The sequence below is a fragment of the Lonchura striata genome, chromosome 5 (assembly GCF_046129695.1).
Source record: "Lonchura striata isolate bLonStr1 chromosome 5, bLonStr1.mat, whole genome shotgun sequence".
NCBI lineage: Eukaryota > Metazoa > Chordata > Aves > Passeriformes > Estrildidae > Lonchura > Lonchura striata.
Window position 1 is genome coordinate 72,546,438 of NC_134607.1, and position 20,915 is coordinate 72,567,352.

The 20,915-nt window shown below is 62.3% G+C and overlaps 2 protein-coding genes and 1 long non-coding RNA gene across 3 annotated transcripts in view; 1 reads left to right on the forward strand and 2 right to left on the reverse strand.

Annotated features, from left to right (window-relative positions):
- The first annotated feature begins 681 nt into the window (after positions 1–681).
- LOC144246293 (uncharacterized) lies at positions 682–2,819 on the forward strand. Its single transcript, XM_077783165.1, has 3 exons — positions 682–1,490; positions 1,536–2,242; positions 2,286–2,819. Exons 1-3 carry the CDS (start codon positions 701–703, stop codon positions 2,817–2,819), a joined length of 2,031 nt encoding a protein of 676 aa, XP_077639291.1. The 5' UTR covers positions 682–700.
- Positions 2,820–3,046: 227 nt separating this feature from the next.
- LOC144246349 (uncharacterized) lies at positions 3,047–3,497 on the reverse strand. The gene is made up of 4 exons (XR_013340058.1): positions 3,459–3,497; positions 3,361–3,411; positions 3,222–3,260; positions 3,047–3,098 (listed from the first exon to the last, which is right to left on the reverse strand). It is a non-coding gene; the product is annotated as an uncharacterized LOC144246349 (long non-coding RNA).
- Positions 3,498–12,059: 8,562 nt separating this feature from the next.
- Positions 12,060–20,915, reverse strand: part of MAPK8IP2 (mitogen-activated protein kinase 8 interacting protein 2) — a 38,631-nt gene continuing 29,775 nt past the window's right edge. Inside the window, exons 10-13 of the mRNA XM_077783166.1 lie at positions 18,215–18,334; positions 16,723–16,793; positions 14,501–14,599; positions 12,060–12,209 (exon numbers count right to left, since the gene is read on the reverse strand). Coding sequence (XP_077639292.1) covers positions 12,137–12,209; positions 14,501–14,599; positions 16,723–16,793; positions 18,215–18,334 — 363 coding nt within the window. The 3' untranslated portion in view covers positions 12,060–12,136. The remainder of the gene's footprint in view (positions 12,210–14,500; positions 14,600–16,722; positions 16,794–18,214; positions 18,335–20,915) is intronic.

Below are 20,915 nucleotides of genomic sequence, written 5' to 3' on the forward strand. Positions count from 1 at the left end.
CACACACACACAAAAAAAACAAAACAAAACAAAAAAATGCAAACAAAAAAAACAAACCACAAACTTGCGTTTTGGGACACACCGAGTCTTCCAGGCACACAGCAGGGAGGTCCCGGGGGTCGCGACCCCGATTTTGGGGGTCCCAGGGCTGGTGGTGGCCACGGCGACAACGGCCCGACCCCCGTGGCCGTGTCCCCGGTGCCACCCGCGTGTCCCCGGGCCGGCGTGGCCAGGGCGTGCCCGGCTGGCCGGGAGGGGAGGGCTCGGTGGTCCCAAAAGCCGAGGCCCCCAGGAAGGCATTAAAAAATAAAAATAAACTCTTCTGGTGCTAAGAGGGGAGGACAGGGAGCTCCGTCCTGACCCTCAACATCTCCGAACCTTTCCGACCTTGCCAGGGAAAAGGGCCCGGAGCTCCCCCGGGCTGTCCCCGGGGTGTCCCCTGTCCCATGTCGGGGTACCGGGACCTCCCCGGGATGGCCCGTGCCCCGTGCCAGGCACCGGGATGTCCCCGGGGTGTCCCGTGCCAGGCACTGGGATGTCCCCGGGATGGCCCGTGCCCCGTGCCAGGGCACTGGGAACTCTCTGAGGTGTTCCCTGCCCCGTGCCAGGCACCGGGATGTCCCCGGGGTGTCCCCTGTCCCGTGCCAGGCACCGGGATGTCCCCGGGATGTCCCGTGCCAGGCACCGGGATGTCCCCGGGATGTCCCGTGCCCCGTGCCAGGGCACTGGGAACTCTCTGAGGTGTTCCCTGCCCCGTGCCAGGCACTGGGATGTCCCCGGGACGTCCCGTGCCAGGCACCGGGATGTCCCCGGGGTGTCCCCTGCCCCGTGCCAGGGCACTGGGATGTCCCCGGGGTGTCCCGTGCCAGGCACCGGGATGTCCCCGGGATGTCCTGTGCCCCGTGCCAGGGCACTGGGAACTCTCTGCGGTGTCCCGTGCCCCGTGCCAGGCACCGGGATGTCCCCAGGATGTCCCGTGCCAGGCACCGGGATGTCCCCGGTGCCACCTCCTTGTCCCCGAGCCCTCACCCCCGTGGCGACACCCGGGGAGCCCCGCCACCTCCCGAGCCCTCCCTGCGCCCCGCGCCCGCCAGCTCAGGTCCTGCCCCTCGGCCGTGTCCCCGCCGTGTCGCCAGTGTCCCCCAGAGCCGCCCCGCCGTGCCACCGAGTGCCACCCGCGCCCCCCAAATCCTCCGGGCCAGCCCCCCACGGTCACCGTCCTGCAATCCGCCCTGCCGTGCCCCCTAAATCCAGCCCTGCCCTGTGCCCTCCCACCGAGGCACCGAAATCCATCCCGCCCGGGGCCCCAAAATCCGTCCCACCCTTAGCCCCAAAATCCGTCCCATCCCTATCCCCAAAATCCGTCCCACCCTTAGCCCCAAAATCCGTCCCATCCTTAGCCCCAAAATCCGTCCCACCCTTAGCCCCAAAATCCGTCCCACCCTTATCAACCAAATTCACCCCACCTGTGATTCCAAATCCATCCCACCCTTTATCCCCAAAATCCATCCCACGTGTCTCCAAATTCCTCCCACCCTTATCCCCAAAATCCATCCCACCTTTACCCCACATCCCTCCCATCTGTGCCTCCAAATTCACCCCCCCAGTCTTCCCCAAACCCATCCCACCGGTGTCCCCAAATCCATCCCACCAGTGTCCCCAAATCCATCTCACCTGTGTCCCCAAATCCATCCCACCGGTGTCCCCAAATCCAGCCCCACCCTGTGCCACCAGTGTCCCCAAATCCATCCCACCGGTGTCCCCAAACCCATCTCACTGGTGTCCCCAAATCCAGCCCCACCCTGTGCCACCAGTGTCCCCAAATCCATCCCACCGGTGTCCCCAAATCCATCCCACCTGTATCCCCAAACCCATCCCACCGGTGTCCCCAAATCCAGCCCCACGCCCTCACCCGGCCGGTGCCACCCTCGCCCCGGTGCCACCCGTGTGTCCGTCCGGCATTCCCGGGACACTCCGGGCACAGGGACGGGCTGGCAGCTCCCACCCAGTTCCCACCCCCAATCCCATCCCAAATCCCACCCCAGATCCCACCCCAAATCCCATCCCAGTTCCCACCCCCAATCCCATCCCAGCTCCCATCCCCGATCCCATCCCAGATCCCACCCCAGATCCCACCCCAAATCCCACCCCGGATCCCATCCCCGATCCCATCCCAGATCCCATCCCAGCTCCCATCCCAACTCTCACCCCCAATTCCATCCCAGCTCCCACCCCAAATCCCGTCCCACCTCCCACTCCCAATCCCGTCCCACCTCCCATCCCAGACAATCCCGTGCCACCCTCCTGTGCCTCCCCTGCCCCCTCCGTCCCCTCTGTCCCCCTCCGCCGCCTCCCGCGAGCCCCGCCGCACATCCCGGGATCCCGGGGAGCTCCCGACCCTCCGCATCCCGCCGGGAATGTCGCATGCGGGAATGTCGCATGTGGGATGTGGCATGTGGGATGTGGCATGCGGGATGTGGCGTGGCGGGCTCCTTCCCCGGCTGTGGCACTGCGGAATTCCCGGGAATTCCCTTGGCTGTCCCTTCCCGGGGCTGCTCACCTGGGGACCCCCGTGGGGACGCGCCCGTGGCCGCCTCGGCCGCGCCACCCGCAGCTGGCACCTGGCTGTCCCCGCCCTGGGGACGCGGGGGTCCCCTCGGAGCCCCCCGCGGGCGCCCGGCTTGGCCGAGCCCCTGCACGGCCACCGCTGCTCCGGCCCCGGGGCTGGCCCTCGGCACGTCCTGGCACTGCCCGGCCTGCCGGCACTGACCACCCTGCTTGGCACTGCCCGGCCTGCCGGCACTGACCACCCTGTCTGACCACACTGCCTGGCACTGACCACCCTGCTTGGCACTGCCCGGCCTGCCGGCACTGACCACCCTGCCTGGCACTGACCACTCTGCCTGGCACTGACCACTCTGTCTGACCACCCTGAACACCCCTGCCTGGCACTGACCACCCTGCCTGGCACTGACCACCCTGCCTGGCACTGACCACCCTGCCCGACCACCCTGACCACCCTGCTTGGCACTGCCCGGCCTGCCGGCACTGACCACCCTGCCTGGCACTGACCACCCTGTCTGACCACCCTGACCACCCTGCCTGGCACTGACCACCCTGACCACCCCTGCCTGACCACCCTGACCACCCTGCCTGGCACTGACCACCCTGCCTGACCACCCTGACCACCCTGCCTGGCACTGACCACTCTGTCTGACCACCCTGCCTGGCACTGACCACCCTGCTTGGCACTGCCCGGCCTGCAGGTACTGACCACTCTGTCTGACCACCCTGCTTGGCACTGCCCGGCCTGCAGGTACTGACCACTCTGTCTGACCACCCTGCTTGGCACTGCCCGGCCTGACGGCACTGACCACCCTGCTTGGCACTGACCACCCTTGCCACCCCTGCCTGGCACTGACCACCCTGTCTGACCACCCTGCTTGGCACTGCCCGGCCTGGCACTGACCACCCTGCCTGGCACTGACCACCCTGCCCGACCACCCTGACCACCCTGCTTGGCACTGCCCGGCCTGCAGGCACTGACCACCCTGCTTTGCACTGACCACTCTGCCTGACCACCCTGCTTGGCACTGACCACCCTGCCTGGCACTGACCACCCTGCTTGGCACTGACCACCCTGCCTGGCACTGACCACCCTGCCCGACCACCCTGACCACCCCTGCCTGGCACTGACCACTCTGCCTGTCACTGACCACTCTGCCTGGCACTGACCAGTCTGTCTGACCACCCTGCTTCGCACTGACCACCCTGCCTGGCACTGACCACCCTGCCTGGCCACCCTGACCACCCTGCTTGGCACTGACCACCCTTGGCACTGACCACCCTGCCTGGCACTGACCACCCTTGGCACTGACCACCCTGGCAACCCCTGCCTGGCCACCGCCGCCTGGCACTGCCCCCTCTGCTTGGCCACCCCGCCGGTCCCCGCCGTCCCTCCCGCCGCCCTCCGTGCCCAGCCCCGGCAGCCCCCGGCGCTCTCGGTGTGCCCGGCTGGCACCGCCGTCCCGGTGCCCCCGCGCGGAGCCGCCCGTGTCCCGCGGCGCTCCGCGGCCCCACGGGCGCGGGTGGAAGGTGACAGTGGTGGCCTGAGCGCGGGCAGCCCGGCGCCGTCCCGCCGGGCGTGCCGGGGTCTCCGCCCCTTCCGCAGCTGTTTTTTGGGGCCACACCGAGCTGCTTTGGTTCTTTTTTGGAGACCCCCCCAGCCCGCGGCCGCCTCTCGCCGCGAGAGGCCGAACCCGCGGAGCGCAACCGCTCCGCTCAAGCTCGCTCTGGGACCGGAGAGCTGTGCGCCTTCTCGCCATTTCCGAGGAGCCTTCCTCCCCCTCCTCCTCCTCCTCCTCGTCCTCCTCCGCGCCCCCCGAGGGCGGAAATGGCGGTGCCCGCTCCGCGCCCGCGGAGCCGCGGCCGTGCCCGGCCCGCACCCGCAGCTCCCGCTGAAGCAGCTGCAGCCGTACCTGTGTTGGCGAACACTGAGTGTCCCCCGCCCCGCGGGGACACCACGGCTCGTCCCAGTCAGGCCCCACGCCAGAGAAGGCGACTTCCACCCGCGCTGCCCGTCCCGGGAGCGCCCGGGGCTGCCACCGCGCTGCCCGCCGTGTCCCCGCAGCCTCCTCGCCCTGCTGTCCCTGTGCCGTTTATCCCTGTGCCGTTTATCCCTGTGCCACTCATCCCTGTCCCTGTCCCCTTTATCCCTGTCCCGTTTATCCCTGTCCCGTTTATCCCTGTGCCGTTTATCCCTGTCCCGTTTATCCCTGTGCCACTCATCCCTGTCCCTGTCCCGTTTATCCCTGTCCCGTTTATCCCTGTCCCGTTTATCCCTGTGCCACTCATCCCTGTGCCACTCATCCCTGTCCCTGTCCCCTTTATCCCTGTCCCGTTTATCCCTGTGCCACTCATCCCTGTGCCACTCATCCCTGTCCCTGTCCCCTTTATCCCTGTCCCGTTTATCCCTGTGCCACTCATCCCTGTCCCTGTCCCCTTTATCCCTGTGCCATTTATCCCTGTCCCGTTTATCCCTGTGCCACTCATCCCTGTCCCTGTCCCGTTTATCCCTGTCCCGTTTATCCCTGTCCCGTTTATCCCTGTCCCGTTTATCCCTGTGCCACTCATCCCTGTCCCTGTCCCGTTTATCCCTGTGCCGTTTATCCCTGTCCCGTTTATCCCTGTGCCACTCATCCCTGTCCCTGTCCCGTTTATCCCTGTGCCATTTATCCCTGTCCCGTTTATCCCTGTCCCGTTTATCCCTGTCCCCCGTGCCATTCATACCTTTCCCCTGTCCCGTTTATCCCTGTCACCCATGGCACTCATCCCTGTCCCCTTGTCCCGTTTATTTATCCCTGTCCCGTTTATCCCTGTCCCCCGTGCTATTCGTACCTTTCCCCTGTCCCGTTTATCCCTGTCCTGTTTATCCCTGTCCCCCGTGTCATTCATCCCTGTCCCTGTCCCGTTTATCCCTATCCTGTTTATCCCTGTCCCCCCGTGTCATTCATCCCTGTCCCTGTCCCGTTTATCTCTGTCCCGTTTATCCCTGTCCCGTTTATCCCTGTCCCCTGTGTCACGCATCCCTGTCCCCTTGTCCCTTTTATTCCTGTCCCCTTATCCCTTTTATTCCTGTCCCTTTGTCCCTTTTATTCCTGTCCCTTTTATCCTTGTCCCGTTTATCCCTGTCCCCCGTGCCACTCATCCCTGTCCTTGTCCTGTTTATCCCTGTCTCGTTTATCCCTGTCCCCTGTGTCACTCATCCCTGTCCCCTTGTCCCGTTTCTCCCTGTCCCGTGTCACTCATCCTGTCCTCTGCCCCGCTCGTCCACATTCCATTAATCCCTGTCCCTTTGTCCTGTTTGTCCCTGTCCTGTCCCCTATCCCCTGCCCCTATCCCCCTCTGACCCGTCCTCTTCCCATCCCTGTCCCCTGCCCTGCTCTCCCTTGTCCCTTACGTTGCCCACCCGTGTCCCCTGCCCCGCTCATCCCTGTCCCCCTCATTTCCCATCCCTGTCCCCCTACATTGCCCACCCTGTCCCCTGCGCTGCCCACCCCTGTCCCCTGCCCATCCCTGTCCCCTGCCCATCCCTGTCCCCTGCCCATCCCTGTCCCCTGCCATTCCCTGTCCCCTGCGCTGCCCCGGGGATGTGGCAGAACTGGACAAGGAACTTCCAAAAGGCCATCAGGGTCCCCGGGCGAACTGGCTTCTCCTGGGGCGGCCCCTCCAGCTGCCAGCACAGACCCCCGCTGTCCCCTCCGTGTCCCCCGTGTCCCCCCTCTGCACCCCCGGCCCGTGCCCGGCGGTGCCACCGGCTCCGGGGTCACCCCCGCGGTGCCCCTCGGCCACGGTCCGGTGCCGTGGCCGTTCCCGAAGCGCTGCCGTCCCTTCCCGGTGATTCCCGGTGTCCCCGGCTCCCGTCCCCGCTCCGGACATCCGCAGAGGCAGGGCCACCTCGCCTTTGGAAAAGCCATCCGGGAGAAGGCAGAGCGGGAGCCCAGCTGACCCCTGACCCCGGCCCGGCCCCTCGGCCGCGCTGACCCCGGTCCCAGTGACCCCTGACCCCGGCCCGGCCCCTCGGCCGCGCTGACCCCGGTCCCAGTGACCCCTGACCCCGGCCCGGCCCCCCGGCCGCGCTGACCCTGATCCCACCGACCCCTCGGCCACGCCAACCCCTCAGCCGAGCTGACCCCGGTCCCAGTGACCCCTCGGCCACGCCAACCCATCGGCCGCGCTGACCCCGGTCCCGGTGACCCCTTGGCCACACCAACCCCTCGGCCGTGCTGACCCCGGTCCCGGTGACCCCTTGGCCACACCAACCCCTCGGCCGTGCTGACCCCAGTCCCAGTGACCCCTCGGCCACGCCAACCCATCGGCCGCGCTGACCCCGGTCCCGGTGACCCCTTGGCCACGCCAACCCCTCGGCCGTGCTGACCCCGGTCCCGGTGACCCCTTGGCCACACCAACCCCTCGGCCGTGCTGACCCCTCGGTCACCCCCCGGCTCTGCCAACCCCCGGGTCCCACCGACCCCTCGGTCACAACGACGCATCGGCCATGCCAAACCTTTGGCCACGCCAACCCCTCGGCCATGCCAATCCTGGGGTCACACCGACCCCTCGGCCACACCGACCCCTTGGACACACTGACCCCTCGACCATGCCAATCCTGGGGCCACACCAACCCCTCGGCCACGCCAACCCATCGGCTGTGCCGACCCCTCGGCTACACCGACCCCTCGGCCACACCGACCCCTCGGCCATGCCAATCCCGGGGTCGCACTGACCCCTCAGCCACATTGACCCCTTGGCTACACCGACCCCTCGGCCACACCAAGCCATTGGCTGTGCCAACCCCTCAGCCGTCCTTTGGCCACGCCAACCCATTGGCCAGGCTGGCCCCTTGACCACGCCGACCCCTTGGCCATGCCAACCCACTGGCCGTGCCAACACCCTGGCCGTGCTTTGGCCACGCCAACCCATTGGCCAGGCTGGCCCCTTGACCACACTGACCCCTTGGCCATGCCAAGCCACTGGCCGTGCCAAACTCTTGGTCAGTCCTCAGACCATGGACACCTGAGCCACACTGACCCCCAGCCACACTGACCCCCAGCCACACTGACCCCCAGCCACACTGACCCCCAGCCATGCTGACCCTTTGAGCGCCCTTGGCCATGCCAAGCCCTCGGCCACGCCAACCCATCGGCCGTGCCGACCCCTTGACCACCCCTTGGCCCCTTGGCCGCGCCAACCCATCGGCCATGCTGACCCCTCGGCCACGCCAATCCATTGGCTGTGCCAAGGCCCTGACCGCGCCTCAGCCCTTTGGCCGTGCCAATCTTTCGGCCATGCCAGCCCCTCGGCCGTGCCGACCCCTTGACCACCCCTTGGCCCTTTGGCCGTGCCAACCCTTCGGCCATGTTGATCCTTTGGCCACGCCAACCCATTGGCCGTGCCAATCCATTGGCCGTGTTGATCCCTTGGCCGTGCCAACCCATCGGCCGTGCCGACCCTTTGCGCCCCTCGGCTACGCCAACCCCTCGGCCGTGCCAATCCATTGGCCGTGCCAAGCCCTTGACCACCCCTCGGCCACGCCAACCCCTCGGCCGTGCCAATCCAGTGGCCGCGTTGACCCCTTGGCCGTGCCAAGCCATCGGCCACGCCAAGAGCTTCACCATCCCTTTGCCAGGCAAACCCACCGGCCGTGCCGACCCCTCGGCCACGCCAACCCATCAGCCATGCCAAGCCCTTGACCACCCCTCGGCCGCGCCGGCCCCTCGGCCACGCCAAAAGCTCGGCCACGCCAAAAGCTCGGCCACGCCAGCTCTTCGGCCGCGCTGACCCTTCGACCACCGCTTGGCCTCTCGGCCACGCCGACCCCTCGACCACGGCTCGGCCACGCCAACCCCTCGGCCGTGCCGCCCCCCGGCCACGCCGCCCCCGGGCCGCGGCGGTAACTGTGATTCCTCCCATGGCTTCTCCACCACTCGGGTTTTTCCGCTGTACAAAGGGAGACACTTTTCTTTTCCCCCCCCGCTTCCGAAGGGGGATTTTTTTTTCCCCCCCCCAACCCCGAGCTGTCGATATTTTTCCGTTGTCCAGCCCGGCGCCATCGCCCCCCTCCATCCGCCCGTCCGTAGCCGCGACCGTGACGAAGAGCAGAACCCCCTGGGGTCACTCGGCTCCCGGGGGGCACCGGCCTCGCCGGCCCCGTCCGTGGCGGGGCCGCCGTCCGGCCGTCCGGCCACGCGCCCGCCGCCCATGCATGTGCCACGCCCTCACGCCCGCTGCATGTGCACAGCCCGGCCCCGCCACACTCTCGGTTCCGTCCCCCCAGCCGGACTCACCTGTGGGTTTTCGTTCCGTTTTTAATTTCCCAGGGTCAGTTTGACTTCACCCTTAATTTTGTATGGATTTTCGGAGGAGCTTTCTCCTTCTCCGGAGTCACGGAGGTGCGGCCATTCGCCTCCCGCCCTTGACGTTGTGATACACATCCCCCACAGAGATCTATGTTTCTTATATTATATTATTATTATTAATTATTATTATTATTATGTAATAAATTTATAAGAAAGCTCCGCCTGGTCCTGTGGTCGCTCGGGTGCCGCGGTGGTCCCGGCCAAGGGGGAATGAGGGGGAACAACGGGAGCCCCCAAGGGACAGAGCCCCCGTGGGTGAAATTTGGGGTGTCCCTGGTTGAATTTTGGGGTGTTCCGAGTGGAATTTTGGGAAGTTCCCGGCTGAATTTTGGGGTGTTCCCGGCTGAATTTTGGGGTGTCCCCGGTTGAATTTTGGGGTGTTCCCTACTGGATTTTGGGGTGTCCCCGGTTGAATTTTGGGGTGTCCCCGGCTGAATTTTGGGGTGTCCCTGGCTGAATTTTGGGATCTTCCTGGCTGAAATCTGAGGTGTGCCAGATGACTTTAGGGGTGTTCCTGGGGGAGTATTGGGGTGCTCCTGGTTGAATTTTGGGCTGTCCCCGGTTGAATTTTTGGGGTGTTTCCGTTGAATTTTGGGATGTTCCCTGCTGAATAGTGGGATATTCTTGGATGAACTTTGGAGTATCCTTGGCTGAATTTTGGGGTTTCCTTGAGTGAGATTTGGGATGTTCCTGAATGAGATTTGGGCTGTTCCTGGATTAGTTTTGGGCTTTTTCTGGCTGAGTTTTGGGGTGTCCCTGGCTGAGTTTTGGGGTGTTCCTGGGTGAGTTTTGGGCTGCTCCTGGGTGAGTTTTGGGGTGTTCCTGGCTGAGTTTTGGGGTGCCCTGGCTCCCACAGGTGCCACACCAACGGCACGATGCCGCTGTCCCCGGTGTCACACCTCCAGCAGGTCCCGGCCACCCGCTGGTGTCCCCAGGGCCAGGGGGGACACTTGAGGGGCACGGCCAAGGGACAAAGGGACAGGGAAGGGGCTGGGGGTCCCCACTTGTCTGGGTGTCCCCAACTCACCTGGGTGCCCCACCTCGCCCCGGATGTCCCCAGCAATGTCCCAACACTGTCCCAGCAGTGTCCCCACCCCCAGCACTGCCCCAGCGTTGTCCCAAACGCTGTGCCCCAACATTGTCCCCAGAAGTGTCCCCAGCATGTCCCACCAGTGCCCCAACATTGTCCCCAACACGGCACTGAGCAGGGCACCGGCACTGTCCCCAGCAGTGTCCCCAGCATGTCCCACCCTGTCCCACCCCTGTCCCCAATAGTGTCCCCAGCAGTGTCCCCAGCATGTCCCACCCTGTCCCCGCAGTGTTCCCAACCCTGTCCCACCCTGTCCACGCAGTGTCCCGACCCCTGTCCCACCCCTGTCCCCAGCAGTGTCCCCATCCCTGTCCCACCCCTGTCCTCATCCCTGTTCCACCCCTGTCCCACCCCTGTCCCAGCAGTGTCCCCACCCTGTCCCCGCAGTGTCCTCACCCCTGTCTCCGCAATGTCCCCAACCCTGTCCCACCCTGTCCCCATCCCTGTCCCACCCTTGTCCTCATTCCTGTCCCACCCTTGTCCCACCCCTGTCCCCAGCAGTGTCCCCACCCCTGTCTCCACAATGTCCCCACCCCTGTCCCACCCCTGTCCCCGCAGTGTTCCCAACCCTGTCCCCACCCCTGTCCCACCCTGTCCCACCCCTGTCCCAGCAGTGTCCCCACCCCTGTCCCTGTCCCACCCCCGTCCCCGCAGTGTCCCGACCCCTGTCCTCCGTGTCCCCGCAATGTCCCCATCCCTGTCCCACCCCTGTCCCCAGCAGTGTCCCCACCCCTGTCCTCCCTGTCCCCGCAGTGTCCCCACCCCTGTCCCACCCCTGTCCCCGCAGTGTCCCCACCCCTGTCCCACCCCTGTCCCCGCGGTGTCCCCACCCCTGTCCCCTGTCCCCCCGTCCCCGCGGTGTCCCCAGCTCACACCAAGCATATATTTTATTGAAAGACCAAGTGGGTGACAGCGGCGTGGGGACAGCCGGGCTGGCACAGCGCCTCGGGGCTCCTCTGCCTGCCGAGTACAGATAAATACCGGGACATCGAGCGGGTGGCGATATAGTCACGATAGCGCTGGGCGACAGGGCCGAAGCGAGGGACCACCAGGCACAGCAGTGAGGAGGGGGCGGCCCCGGGACCCCCCCGGGGCCCGGGCTCGGTGGCGGGGGGGACAGCCGGGGACACCGACACGAGGGGCAGCACACCCGGGGTGATGGGGGGCGTGGGGGGGCGGCTCTGGGGGATCCCCGTTCCTTTTGGGGGGGCGGCGCGGGTTTGGGGGTGCCCCCCCTCCCTCCGGTGTCCCCCCGGTGTCCCCCCGGTGTCCCCCCGGTGTCCCCGAAGCCGCGGGCCCGCTGCCCCCCGGGCTGGCCGTGCTCATGCAGGGGGGGCTGCTCGGGCCGTGTCACCCCCCCCGCTGGGCTGTGTCACCCCCCGAGGGGACCCCCGCACCCCCGGGGGGTGGGGAGGGGGCGTGGGGGGGGACAGAGCCTCTGGGGTCACACACGGAGTCCCTGGGGTGACACTGAGTCCCTGGGGTGACAGAGAGTCTCTGGGGTGACACTGAGTCCCTGGGGTCACACAGAGAGTCCCTGGGGTGACACAGTCCCCATGGGTGACACCAAGTCTCTGGGGTGACACTGAGTCCCTGTGGGTGACCCAGAGAGTCTCTGGGGTGACACCGAGTCCCTGGGGTGACACCGAGTCCCTAAGGGTGACACAGGATCCCTGGGGGTGACAGAATCCCTGGGGGTGACAGAATCCCTGGGGGTGACACAGAATCCCTGGCTGGGTGACCCCAAGTCCCCGGGGGTCACACCAAGTCCCTGGGGGTGACACAGAGTCCCTGGGGTCATTCAGAGAGTCTCTGGGGGTGACACCAAATCCCGGGGGTGACACCGAATCCCGGGGGTGGCCCCGAATCCCGGGGATGACATCGAATCCCGGGGGTGACACCGAATCCCGGGGATGACATCGAATCCCGGGGGTGACACCGAATCCCGGGGGTGGCCCCGAGTCCCGGGGGTGACACCAAATCCCGGGGGTGACACCGAATCCCTGGGGTGGCCCCAAGTCCCGGGGGTGACACCGAATCCCTGGGGTGACCCCGAGTCCCCGGGGTGGCCCTGAGTCCCGGGGTGGCCCCAAGTCCCCGGGGTGGCCGCGTGCCGGGTGGCAGGACCCTACTCCAGGTAGATGTCCTCTGTGGGGCAGGCGTACTCCAGGTGCTCCTGGTAATATTCCTGAAACGCTCGGCTGGGGGGAGCCGTGGGCACGGGGGGCTCAGCGAGGGCAGGGGGCACGGAGCCTGGCACCCCCAGACCCACGGAGACCCCGCAGCGGGGCTGCTACCCCCGAGCTGGTACCCACAGCCCCCCCAAACCTGGCACAGAAAGATCCACAGTCCCCAAAACCCCAAACCTGGCACAGCCCGACCCACAGCCCCCCAAACCTGGCACAGCCCCACCCACAGACCCCCCAATTCTGGCACAGCACCCCCAGACCCCAAACCTGGCACAGCCAGACCCACAGCCCCCCAAACCTGGCACAGCCCCACCCACAGACCCCCCAATTCTGGCACAGCCTGACCCACAGCACCCCCAAAACCCCAAACCTGGCACAGCCCGACCCACAGCCCCCCAATTCTGGCACAGCCTGACCCACAGCACCCCCAAAACCCCAAACCTGGCACAGGCAGACCCACAGCCCCCCAAACCTGGCACAGCCCCACCCACAGACCCCCCAATTCTGGCACAGCACCCCCAGACCCCAAACCTGGCACAGCCCGACCCACAGCCCCCCCAGACCCCAAACCTGGCACAGAAAGATCCACAGCCCCCAAACCTGGCACAGCCCCCCCAAAACCCCAAACCTGGCACAGCCAGACCCACAGCACCCCCAGACCCCAACCCTGGCACAGGCCGACCCCCAGACCCCAAACCTGGCACAGCCCGACCCACAGCACCCCCAGACCCCCAAACCTGGCACAGACCCCCAGACCCCAAACCTGGCACAGCCCCACCCACAGACCCCCCAATTCTGGCACAGCCAGACCCACAGCACCCCCAGACCCCAAACCTGGCACAGCCCCCCCAGACCCCAAACCTGGCACAGCCCCACCCACAGACCCCCCAATTCTGGCACAGCCCCACCCACAGCCCCCCCAGGCCGCTGGCACCCAGAGCCCCAGTGCCCAGCCTTCAGCACCCCAAACCTCCGCACCCCCTGACCCCGGCCCAGCACTGCCAGACCCCTGCACCCCATAACGCTGCCCCCAGAGCCCGATCCCTGGCACCCCGATCCCTGGCACCCCAATCCCTGGCACCCCAATCCCTGGCACCCCAATCCCTGGCACCCCGATCCCCTGACACCCCGATCCCTGACACCCCCAATCCCTGGCACCCCAATCCCTGGCACCCCAATCCCTGGCACCCTAATCCCCTGGCACCCCGATCCCCTGACACCCCGATCCCCTGGCACCCCAATCCCTGGCACTCCGATCCCTGGCACCCCAATCCCTGGCACTCCGATCCCTGGCACCCCGATCCCTGGCACCCCGATCCCTGACACCCCAATCCCTGGCACCCCAATCCCTGACACCCCCAATCCCTGGCACCCCAATCCCTGGCACCCCAATCCCTGGCACCCTAATCCCCTGGCACCCCGATCCCCTGACACCCCGATCCCCTGGCACCCCAATCCCTGGCACTCCGATCCCTGACACCCCAATCCCTGGCACCCCAATCCCTGACACCCCCAATCCCTGGCACCCCAATCCCTGGCACCCCAGTCCCTGGCACCCCAATCCCTGGCACCCCAATCCCCTGACACCCCGATCCCCTGGCACTCCAATCCCTGGCACCCCAATCCCCGGCACCCCAATCCCCTGGCACCCCAATCCCTGACACCCCCAATCCCTGGCACCCCAATCCCTGGCACCCCCAATCCCTGGCACCCCAATCCCTGGCACCCCAATCCCTGACACCCCCGATCCCTGGCACCCCAATCCCCTGGCACCCCAATCTCCTGGCACCCCAATCCCCTGGCACCCCAATCCCTGGCACCCCAATCCCGGGCACTCAGACCCCCCAAATCTCCAGCCCCAATACCCCCGTGCCCTGCCCCCCATGCCCCCTGTGCCACCCCATACCCCACATGTCCCCGTGTCCCTCCCGTGTCCCCATGTCCCCATGTCCCGTGTCCCGTGTCCCAGTGTCCCAGTGTCCCCATGTCCCGGTGTCTCCCCCATGTCCCGTGTCCCGTGTCCCAGTGTCCCCCCCATGTCCCAGTGTCCCCATGTCCCGTGTCCCGTGTCCCGGTGTCCCCATGTCCCGTGTCCCGTGTCCCGGTGTCCCCCCCATGTCTCAGTGTCCCCGTGTCCCGGTGTCCCCATGTCCCCCGTGTCCCCATGTCTCGGTGTCCCCTCCATTTCCTGGTGTCATTCCCGTGTCCCATGTCCCCATATCCCGGTGTCCCCATGTCCCGTGTCCCTGTGTCCCGTGTCCCGTGTCCCGTGTCCCGTGTCCCGTGTCCCGTGTCCCTCGTACCCGACGCTCTCGGCCACGTGTCTCATGGACTCCTGTGACACGAAGACGTGGCAGGCGAAGCGGCTCAGCACCGGGTGCTTGGTGATGAACCCGAAATAGCTGCGGGGGGGGGGATCAGGGGGCACCCCAAAACTGCCCCGGGCGGGCGCTGCCAGGGGGCGCCCCCAGAGCCACCCACGGCACCCCGGGGGCGCAGGGGACACCGGGGTGGCACCCTGGGTGGGCTGGGGGTCCCTTGGGGTGTCCCTGGGTGGGCTGGGGGTCCCTTGGGGTGTCCCTGGGTGGGCTGGGGGTCCCTTGGGGTGTCCTTAAGTGGGCTGGGGGTCACTTGGGGTGTCCCTGGATGGGCTGGGGGTCCCTTGGGGTGGCCCAGGATGGGGTGGGGGTCCCTTGGGGTGTCCTTAAGTGGGCTGGGGGTCACTTGGGGTGCTCCTGGCAGGGTGGGGGTCCCTTGGGGTGGCCCAGGATGGGGTGGGGTTCCTTTGGGGTACCCCTGGATGGGATGAGAGTCCCTTGGGGTGCCCCTGGCAGAGTGGGGGTGTCCCTTGGGGTGCTCCTGGATGGGGTGAGGGTCACTTGGGGTGCCCCTGAATTGGGTGAGGGTCCCTTGGGGTGGTCCAGGATGGGACAGGAATCTCTTGGGGTACCCCTGGGTGGGCTGGGGGTCACTTGGGGTGTCCCGGGATGGGGTTGGGATCCTTCAGGGTGCCCCGGAATGGGGTGAGGGTCCCTTGGGGTGTCCCTGGCAGGGTGGGGGGTATCCCTTCGGGTGCCCCGGGATGGGGTGAGGGTCCTTTGGGGTGCCCCTGGGTGGGTTGGGGGTGTCTTGGGGTGCCCCTGGATGGGCTTGGGGTCCCTTGGGGTGCCCCTGGGTGGGCTGGGGGTCCCTTGGCGTGTTCCTGAATTGGGTGAGGGTTCCACTGGGGTGTCCTGGGATGGGGCTGGGATCCTTTGGGGTGCCCTGGGATGGGGTGGGGGTGTCTCGGGGTGCCCCTGGGTGGAGTGAGGGTCCTTTGGGGTGCCCCTGGATGGGGTGAGGGTCCCTTGGGGTGTTCCTGAATTGGGTGAGGGTCCCTTGGGGTGCCCCTGGGTGGGGTGGGGGTCTCTTGGGGTGCCCCTGGGTGGGGTGGGGGTCTCTTGGGGTGTCCCTGGGTGGGCTGGGGGTCCCTTGGGGTGTCCCTGGATAGGGTGGGGGTCCCTTGGGGTGTTCCTGAATTGGGTGAGGGTCCCTTGGGGTGCTCCTGGATGGGGTGAGGGTCCCTTGGGGTGCCCCTGGATGGGGTGAGGGTCCCTTGGGGTGCTCCTGGATGGGGTGAGGGTCGCTTGGGGTGTCTCTGGATGGGGTGAGGGTCCTTTGGGGTGCCCCTGAATTGGGTGAGGGTCCCTTGGGGTGGTCCAGGATGGGACAGGAATCTCTTGGGGTACCCCTGGGTGGGCTGGGGGTCCCTTGGGGTGTCCCTGGATGGGATGAGGGTCTCTTGGGGTGTCCCGGGATGGGGCTGGGATCCTTCGGGGTGCCCCGGAATGGGGTGAGGGTCCCTTGGGGTGTCCCTGGCAGGGTGGGGGTGTCTTGGGGTGCCCCTGGGTGGGCTTGGGGTCACTTGGGGTGTCCCTGGGTGGGTTGGGTGTCCCTTGGGGTGCCCCTGGATGGGGCAGGGATCCTTTGGGGTGCCCCTGAATTGGGTGAGGGTTCCTTTGGGGCGCCCCGGGATGGGGTGAGGGTGTCTCAGGGTGCCCCGGGATGGGGTGAGGGTCGCTTTGGATGCCCTGGGATGAGGTGGAGGTGTCTTGGGGCACCCCTGGGCAGAGCAGGGGTGCCCCGGGTGGGGTGGGGTTGTCTCAGGGTGCCCCAGGATGGGGTGGGGGTGTCTCGGGGTGCCCCAGGATGGGGTGGGGGTGTCTCAGGGTGCCCCGGGATGGGGTGGGGATGTCTCGGGGGGCAGAGCGGGGGTGCCCTGGGTGGGGTGGGGGTGTCTCAGGGTGCCCCGGGTGGGGTGAGGGTCCTTTGGGGTGCCCCGGGATGGGGTGGGGGTGTCCCAGGGTGCCCCGGGTGGGGTGAGGGTGTCTCGGGGTGCCCCGGGTGGGGTGGGGGTGTCTCGGGGTGCCCCGGGTGGGGTGGGGGTGTCTCAGGGTGCCCCGGGTGGGGTGGGGGTGTCTCAGGGTGCCCCTGGATGGGGTGGGGGTGTCTCGGGGGGCAGAGTGGGGGTGCCCCCGGGGCTCACCAGCTGTTCCGGGGGTGGCACCCGCAGAAGGAGATGTTCTTCATCTGGAAGAAGTGGCTGCAGCGCTCGAACTGCGGCGGGCCGGGGGCGCAGCAGGGGCCGGGTCAGCTCTGGGGGTCCGGAGCCCCCCAAAATCTCTGCCCCCCACCAGCATCGGCCCCCAGACCCACAGCCCCGTGCCCTGCACCTGCTGGGCACCTCCGAATCCGCTCCACTCACCTCCTGGGCACCCCCAAACCCAGACACTGAGCCCCCCAAACACACCCCACATCCTGCCTGTCCTGGGCACCCCCAAACCCAAACCCTGAGCCCCCCAAACACACCCCACATCCCTCCTGTCCTGGGCACCCCCAAACCCAGACCCTGAGCCCCCCAAACACACCCCCACATTCATCCTCTCTGGGCACCCCCAAACGCAGACCCCCGAGCCCCCCAAACACACCCCCACATTCATCTTCTCTGGGCACCCCCAAACCCAGACCCTGAGCCTCCCACCTCCTCCTCACCCCCCAAACCCAGACCCTGAGCCCCTCACCTCCTGGGCACCCCCAAACCCAGACACTGAGCCCCCCAAACACACCCCACATCCTGCCTGTCCTGGGCACCCCCAAACCCAGACCCTGAGCCCCCCAAACACACCCCCACATTCATCTTCTCTGGGCACCCCCAAACCCAGACCCTGAGCCCCCCACCTCCTCCTCACCCCCCAAACCCAGACCCTTGCACCCCGCACCTCGTGGTCACCCCCAAACCTTCTCCCCTCCCTCCTGTGGTCACCCCCAAACTCAGCCCCCCACATTCCTCCCCTCCTGGTCACCCCCAAATCTCCTTTTTGCTCCCCAAAACCACATCCCTGCACCCCTCATCACATAATGGTCGCCCCCAAACCTTCTCCTGTCCCCTCCTGGTCACCCCCAAACCTTCTCCTGTCCCCTCCTGGTCACCCCCATTCCCCTTCCATCCCCTCCTGGTCACCCCAAAGTTTCTCCTGTCCCCTCCTCATCCCCTCAGAACATCTCCTGTCCCCTCCATGTCCCCCCAAACCTCGTGTCCCCTCCTGGTCACCCCAAACCTTCTCCTGTCCCCTCCTGGTGCCCGTCCCTGTCCCAGTCCCGGTCCCGGTGCCCCTCTCTCCCGGTGCCCAGCTCTCTCCCGGTGCCCCCTCTCACCCGGTGCCCCCTCTCTCCCGGTGCCCCTCTCTCCCGGTGCCCCCTCTCTCCCGGTGCCCCTCTCTCCCGGTGCCCCCTCTCTCCCGGTGCCCCCTCTCCCCCGGTGCCCCCTCTCTCCCGGTGCCCCTCTCTCCCGGTGCCCCTCTCTCCCGGTGCCCCCTCTCTCCCGGTGCCCCCTCTCTCCCGGTGCCCCCTCTCCCCCGGTGCCCCCTCTCTCCCGGTGCCCCTCTCTCCCGGTGCCCCCTCTCTCCCGGTGCCCCCTCTCTCCCGGTGCCCCCTCTCTCCCGGTCCCGGTCCCGGTGCCCCCTCTCTCCCGGTGCCACCTCTGTGTCGGGGCCGCAGTCGGTGAGGCCGAGGACGAGTTTGATTCCCTGCAGCGTCACCTCCAGGTCACAGCTGGCCGGGGGCCGCAGGTGAACCGTGAGCTTCCGCGCCGTGGCGATCTGCGGCACCGGCACCGGCACCGGCACCGGGCACCGGCACCAGGACAGCGGGACAGCGGGACAGCGGGACAGGGGAAATGATACACGGTAAACATTAGAAAGGGTAAAATAAAAATAGATAAAATCCTAAAAGGTAAATGTGGTAAAAGGAAACAATTCTATACATTTAAGATTATAAAGGGTAAAGCTGGACCGGCACCGGGCACCGGGACTGGGCACCGGGCACCGGGACAGCGGCAACAGGAACCGGACAGGAGAAATTATACACAGAAAACATTAGAAAAGGTAAAATAAAAATAGATAAAATCCTAAAAGGTAAATGTGGTAAAAGGAAACAATTGTATACATTTAAAATTATAAAATGTAAAGAGAGACTGGGACACCGGGCACCGAGACACCGGGACAATGGGACAGCGGCAACGGGAACCAGACAGGGGAAATTATACACATTAAACATTATAAAAATTAAAATAGATAAAATCCTAAAAGGTAAACGTGGTAAAAGGAAACAATTGTATAAATTAAAAATTATAAAGGGTAAAGCGGGACCGGCACCGGGCACCGGGACTGGGCACCGGGCACCGGGACAGCGGCAACAGGAACCGGACAGGAGAAATTATACACAGAAAACATTAGAAAAGGTGAAATCCCAAAGATAAAATCCCAAAGGTGAAATCCCAAAGATAAAATCCCAAAGATAAAATCCCAAAGATAAAATCCCAAAGGTGAAATCCCAAAGATAAAATCCCAAAGGTGAAATCCCAAAGATAAAATCCCAAAGATAAAATCCCAAAGGTGAAATTCCAAAGATAAAATCCCAAAAGGTGAAATCCCAAAGATAAAATCCCAAAGATAAAATCCCAAAGGTGAAATCCCAAATGTGAAATCCCAAAGGTGAAATCCCAAAGATAAAATCCCAAAGGTGAAATCCCAAAGGTGAAATCCCAAAGGAGAAATCCCAAAGATAAAATCCCAAAGATAAAATCCCAAAAGCTGAAATCCCAAAAGGTGAAATCCTAAAGATAAAATCCCAAAGGTGAAATCCCAAAGATAAAATCCCAAAGATAAAATCCCAAAGGTGAAATCCCAAAAGGTGAAATCCCAAAGATAAAATCCCAAAGGTGAAATCCCAAAAGGTGAAATCCCAAAGATAAAATCCCAAAGGTGAAATCCCAAAGATAAAATCCCAAAGGTGAAATCCCAAAGGTGAAATCCCAAAGGTGACTTTTCATATTATTAACTGACTTTTCATAATATTAATTTTATTGTTATTGTTATTATTGTTATTATTATTATGTGACTTCATATTACTGACTTTTCATATTATTATTAATTGACTTCTCATATTATTATTAACTGACTTTTCATATTATTAATTTTATTGTTATTGTTTTTATTGTTATTATTGTTGTTATTGTTGTTATTGTTGTTATTGATATTATTGTTATTATTGTTATTATTATTATGTGACTTCATATTATTAATTGACTTTTTATATTATCATTAACTGACTTTTCATATTATTATTAACTGACTTTTCATATTACTAACTGACTTTTCATATCGTTAATTTTATTGTTATTGTTATTATTGTTATTCTTGTTATTATTATGTGACTTCATATTACTAACTTACTTTTCATATTATTATTAACTGACTTTTCATATTATTAATTTTATTGTTATTATTGTTATTATTATGTGACTTCATATTATTAACTGACTTTTCATATTGCTAACTGACTTTTCATATTATTAATTTTATTTTATTGTTATAATTGTTGTTATTGTTATTATTATTATGTGGCTTCATATTATTAACTGACCATTATTATTATTATTATTATTATTATTATTATTATTATTATTATTATTATTATTATTATTATTATTATTAAAATTCGGTTAATAACAATTCTTCCCGGGTGGAAAAGAGGCTGCTCCTGTAATAACCAGAGATCTGTTCATGACAATGAGGGAAAAGGGGTGGAAATGGACCAAAAAATAAAGAAACTTAAAGAAATTTGCAAAATACCAAAGAACTCAGCGGAGCGTGTTGTTAATTACAATTAGACCTGACAAGAATAATATCCTAATATACATATTAATAATTATATCGTATGAAATATTATATGTTTCTTTTATAGAAATATTACTGTATTACTAAATCGTCATATTATTCTTTCTATTATTAAATAACAATAAATCATAAATATTTATATTAATTGAATTAAATAATTTGTTCTTATTTATATCATTAATTATATTATTAAATACATTGCTTATATTATGTATTATGATGTTATATATAAAATAATGAAATAAAAAATAATAAATAATAATGAATTTATAATATAATTAATTCTTATCATATAATATATAGGTATAAATAATTAATGTTATAATATTGATTATTAAATGTAATATCTATATAATAATTAATATATAACAATAAAAATACCTTCCGATAACCCTATCAGATGTGACCTGTGCCATAAAAATGTGTTACGTATAAAATAATGAATATATAATATTATAATTAAACTTATAATGTAATATATAGTTATTTAGAATTAATGTTA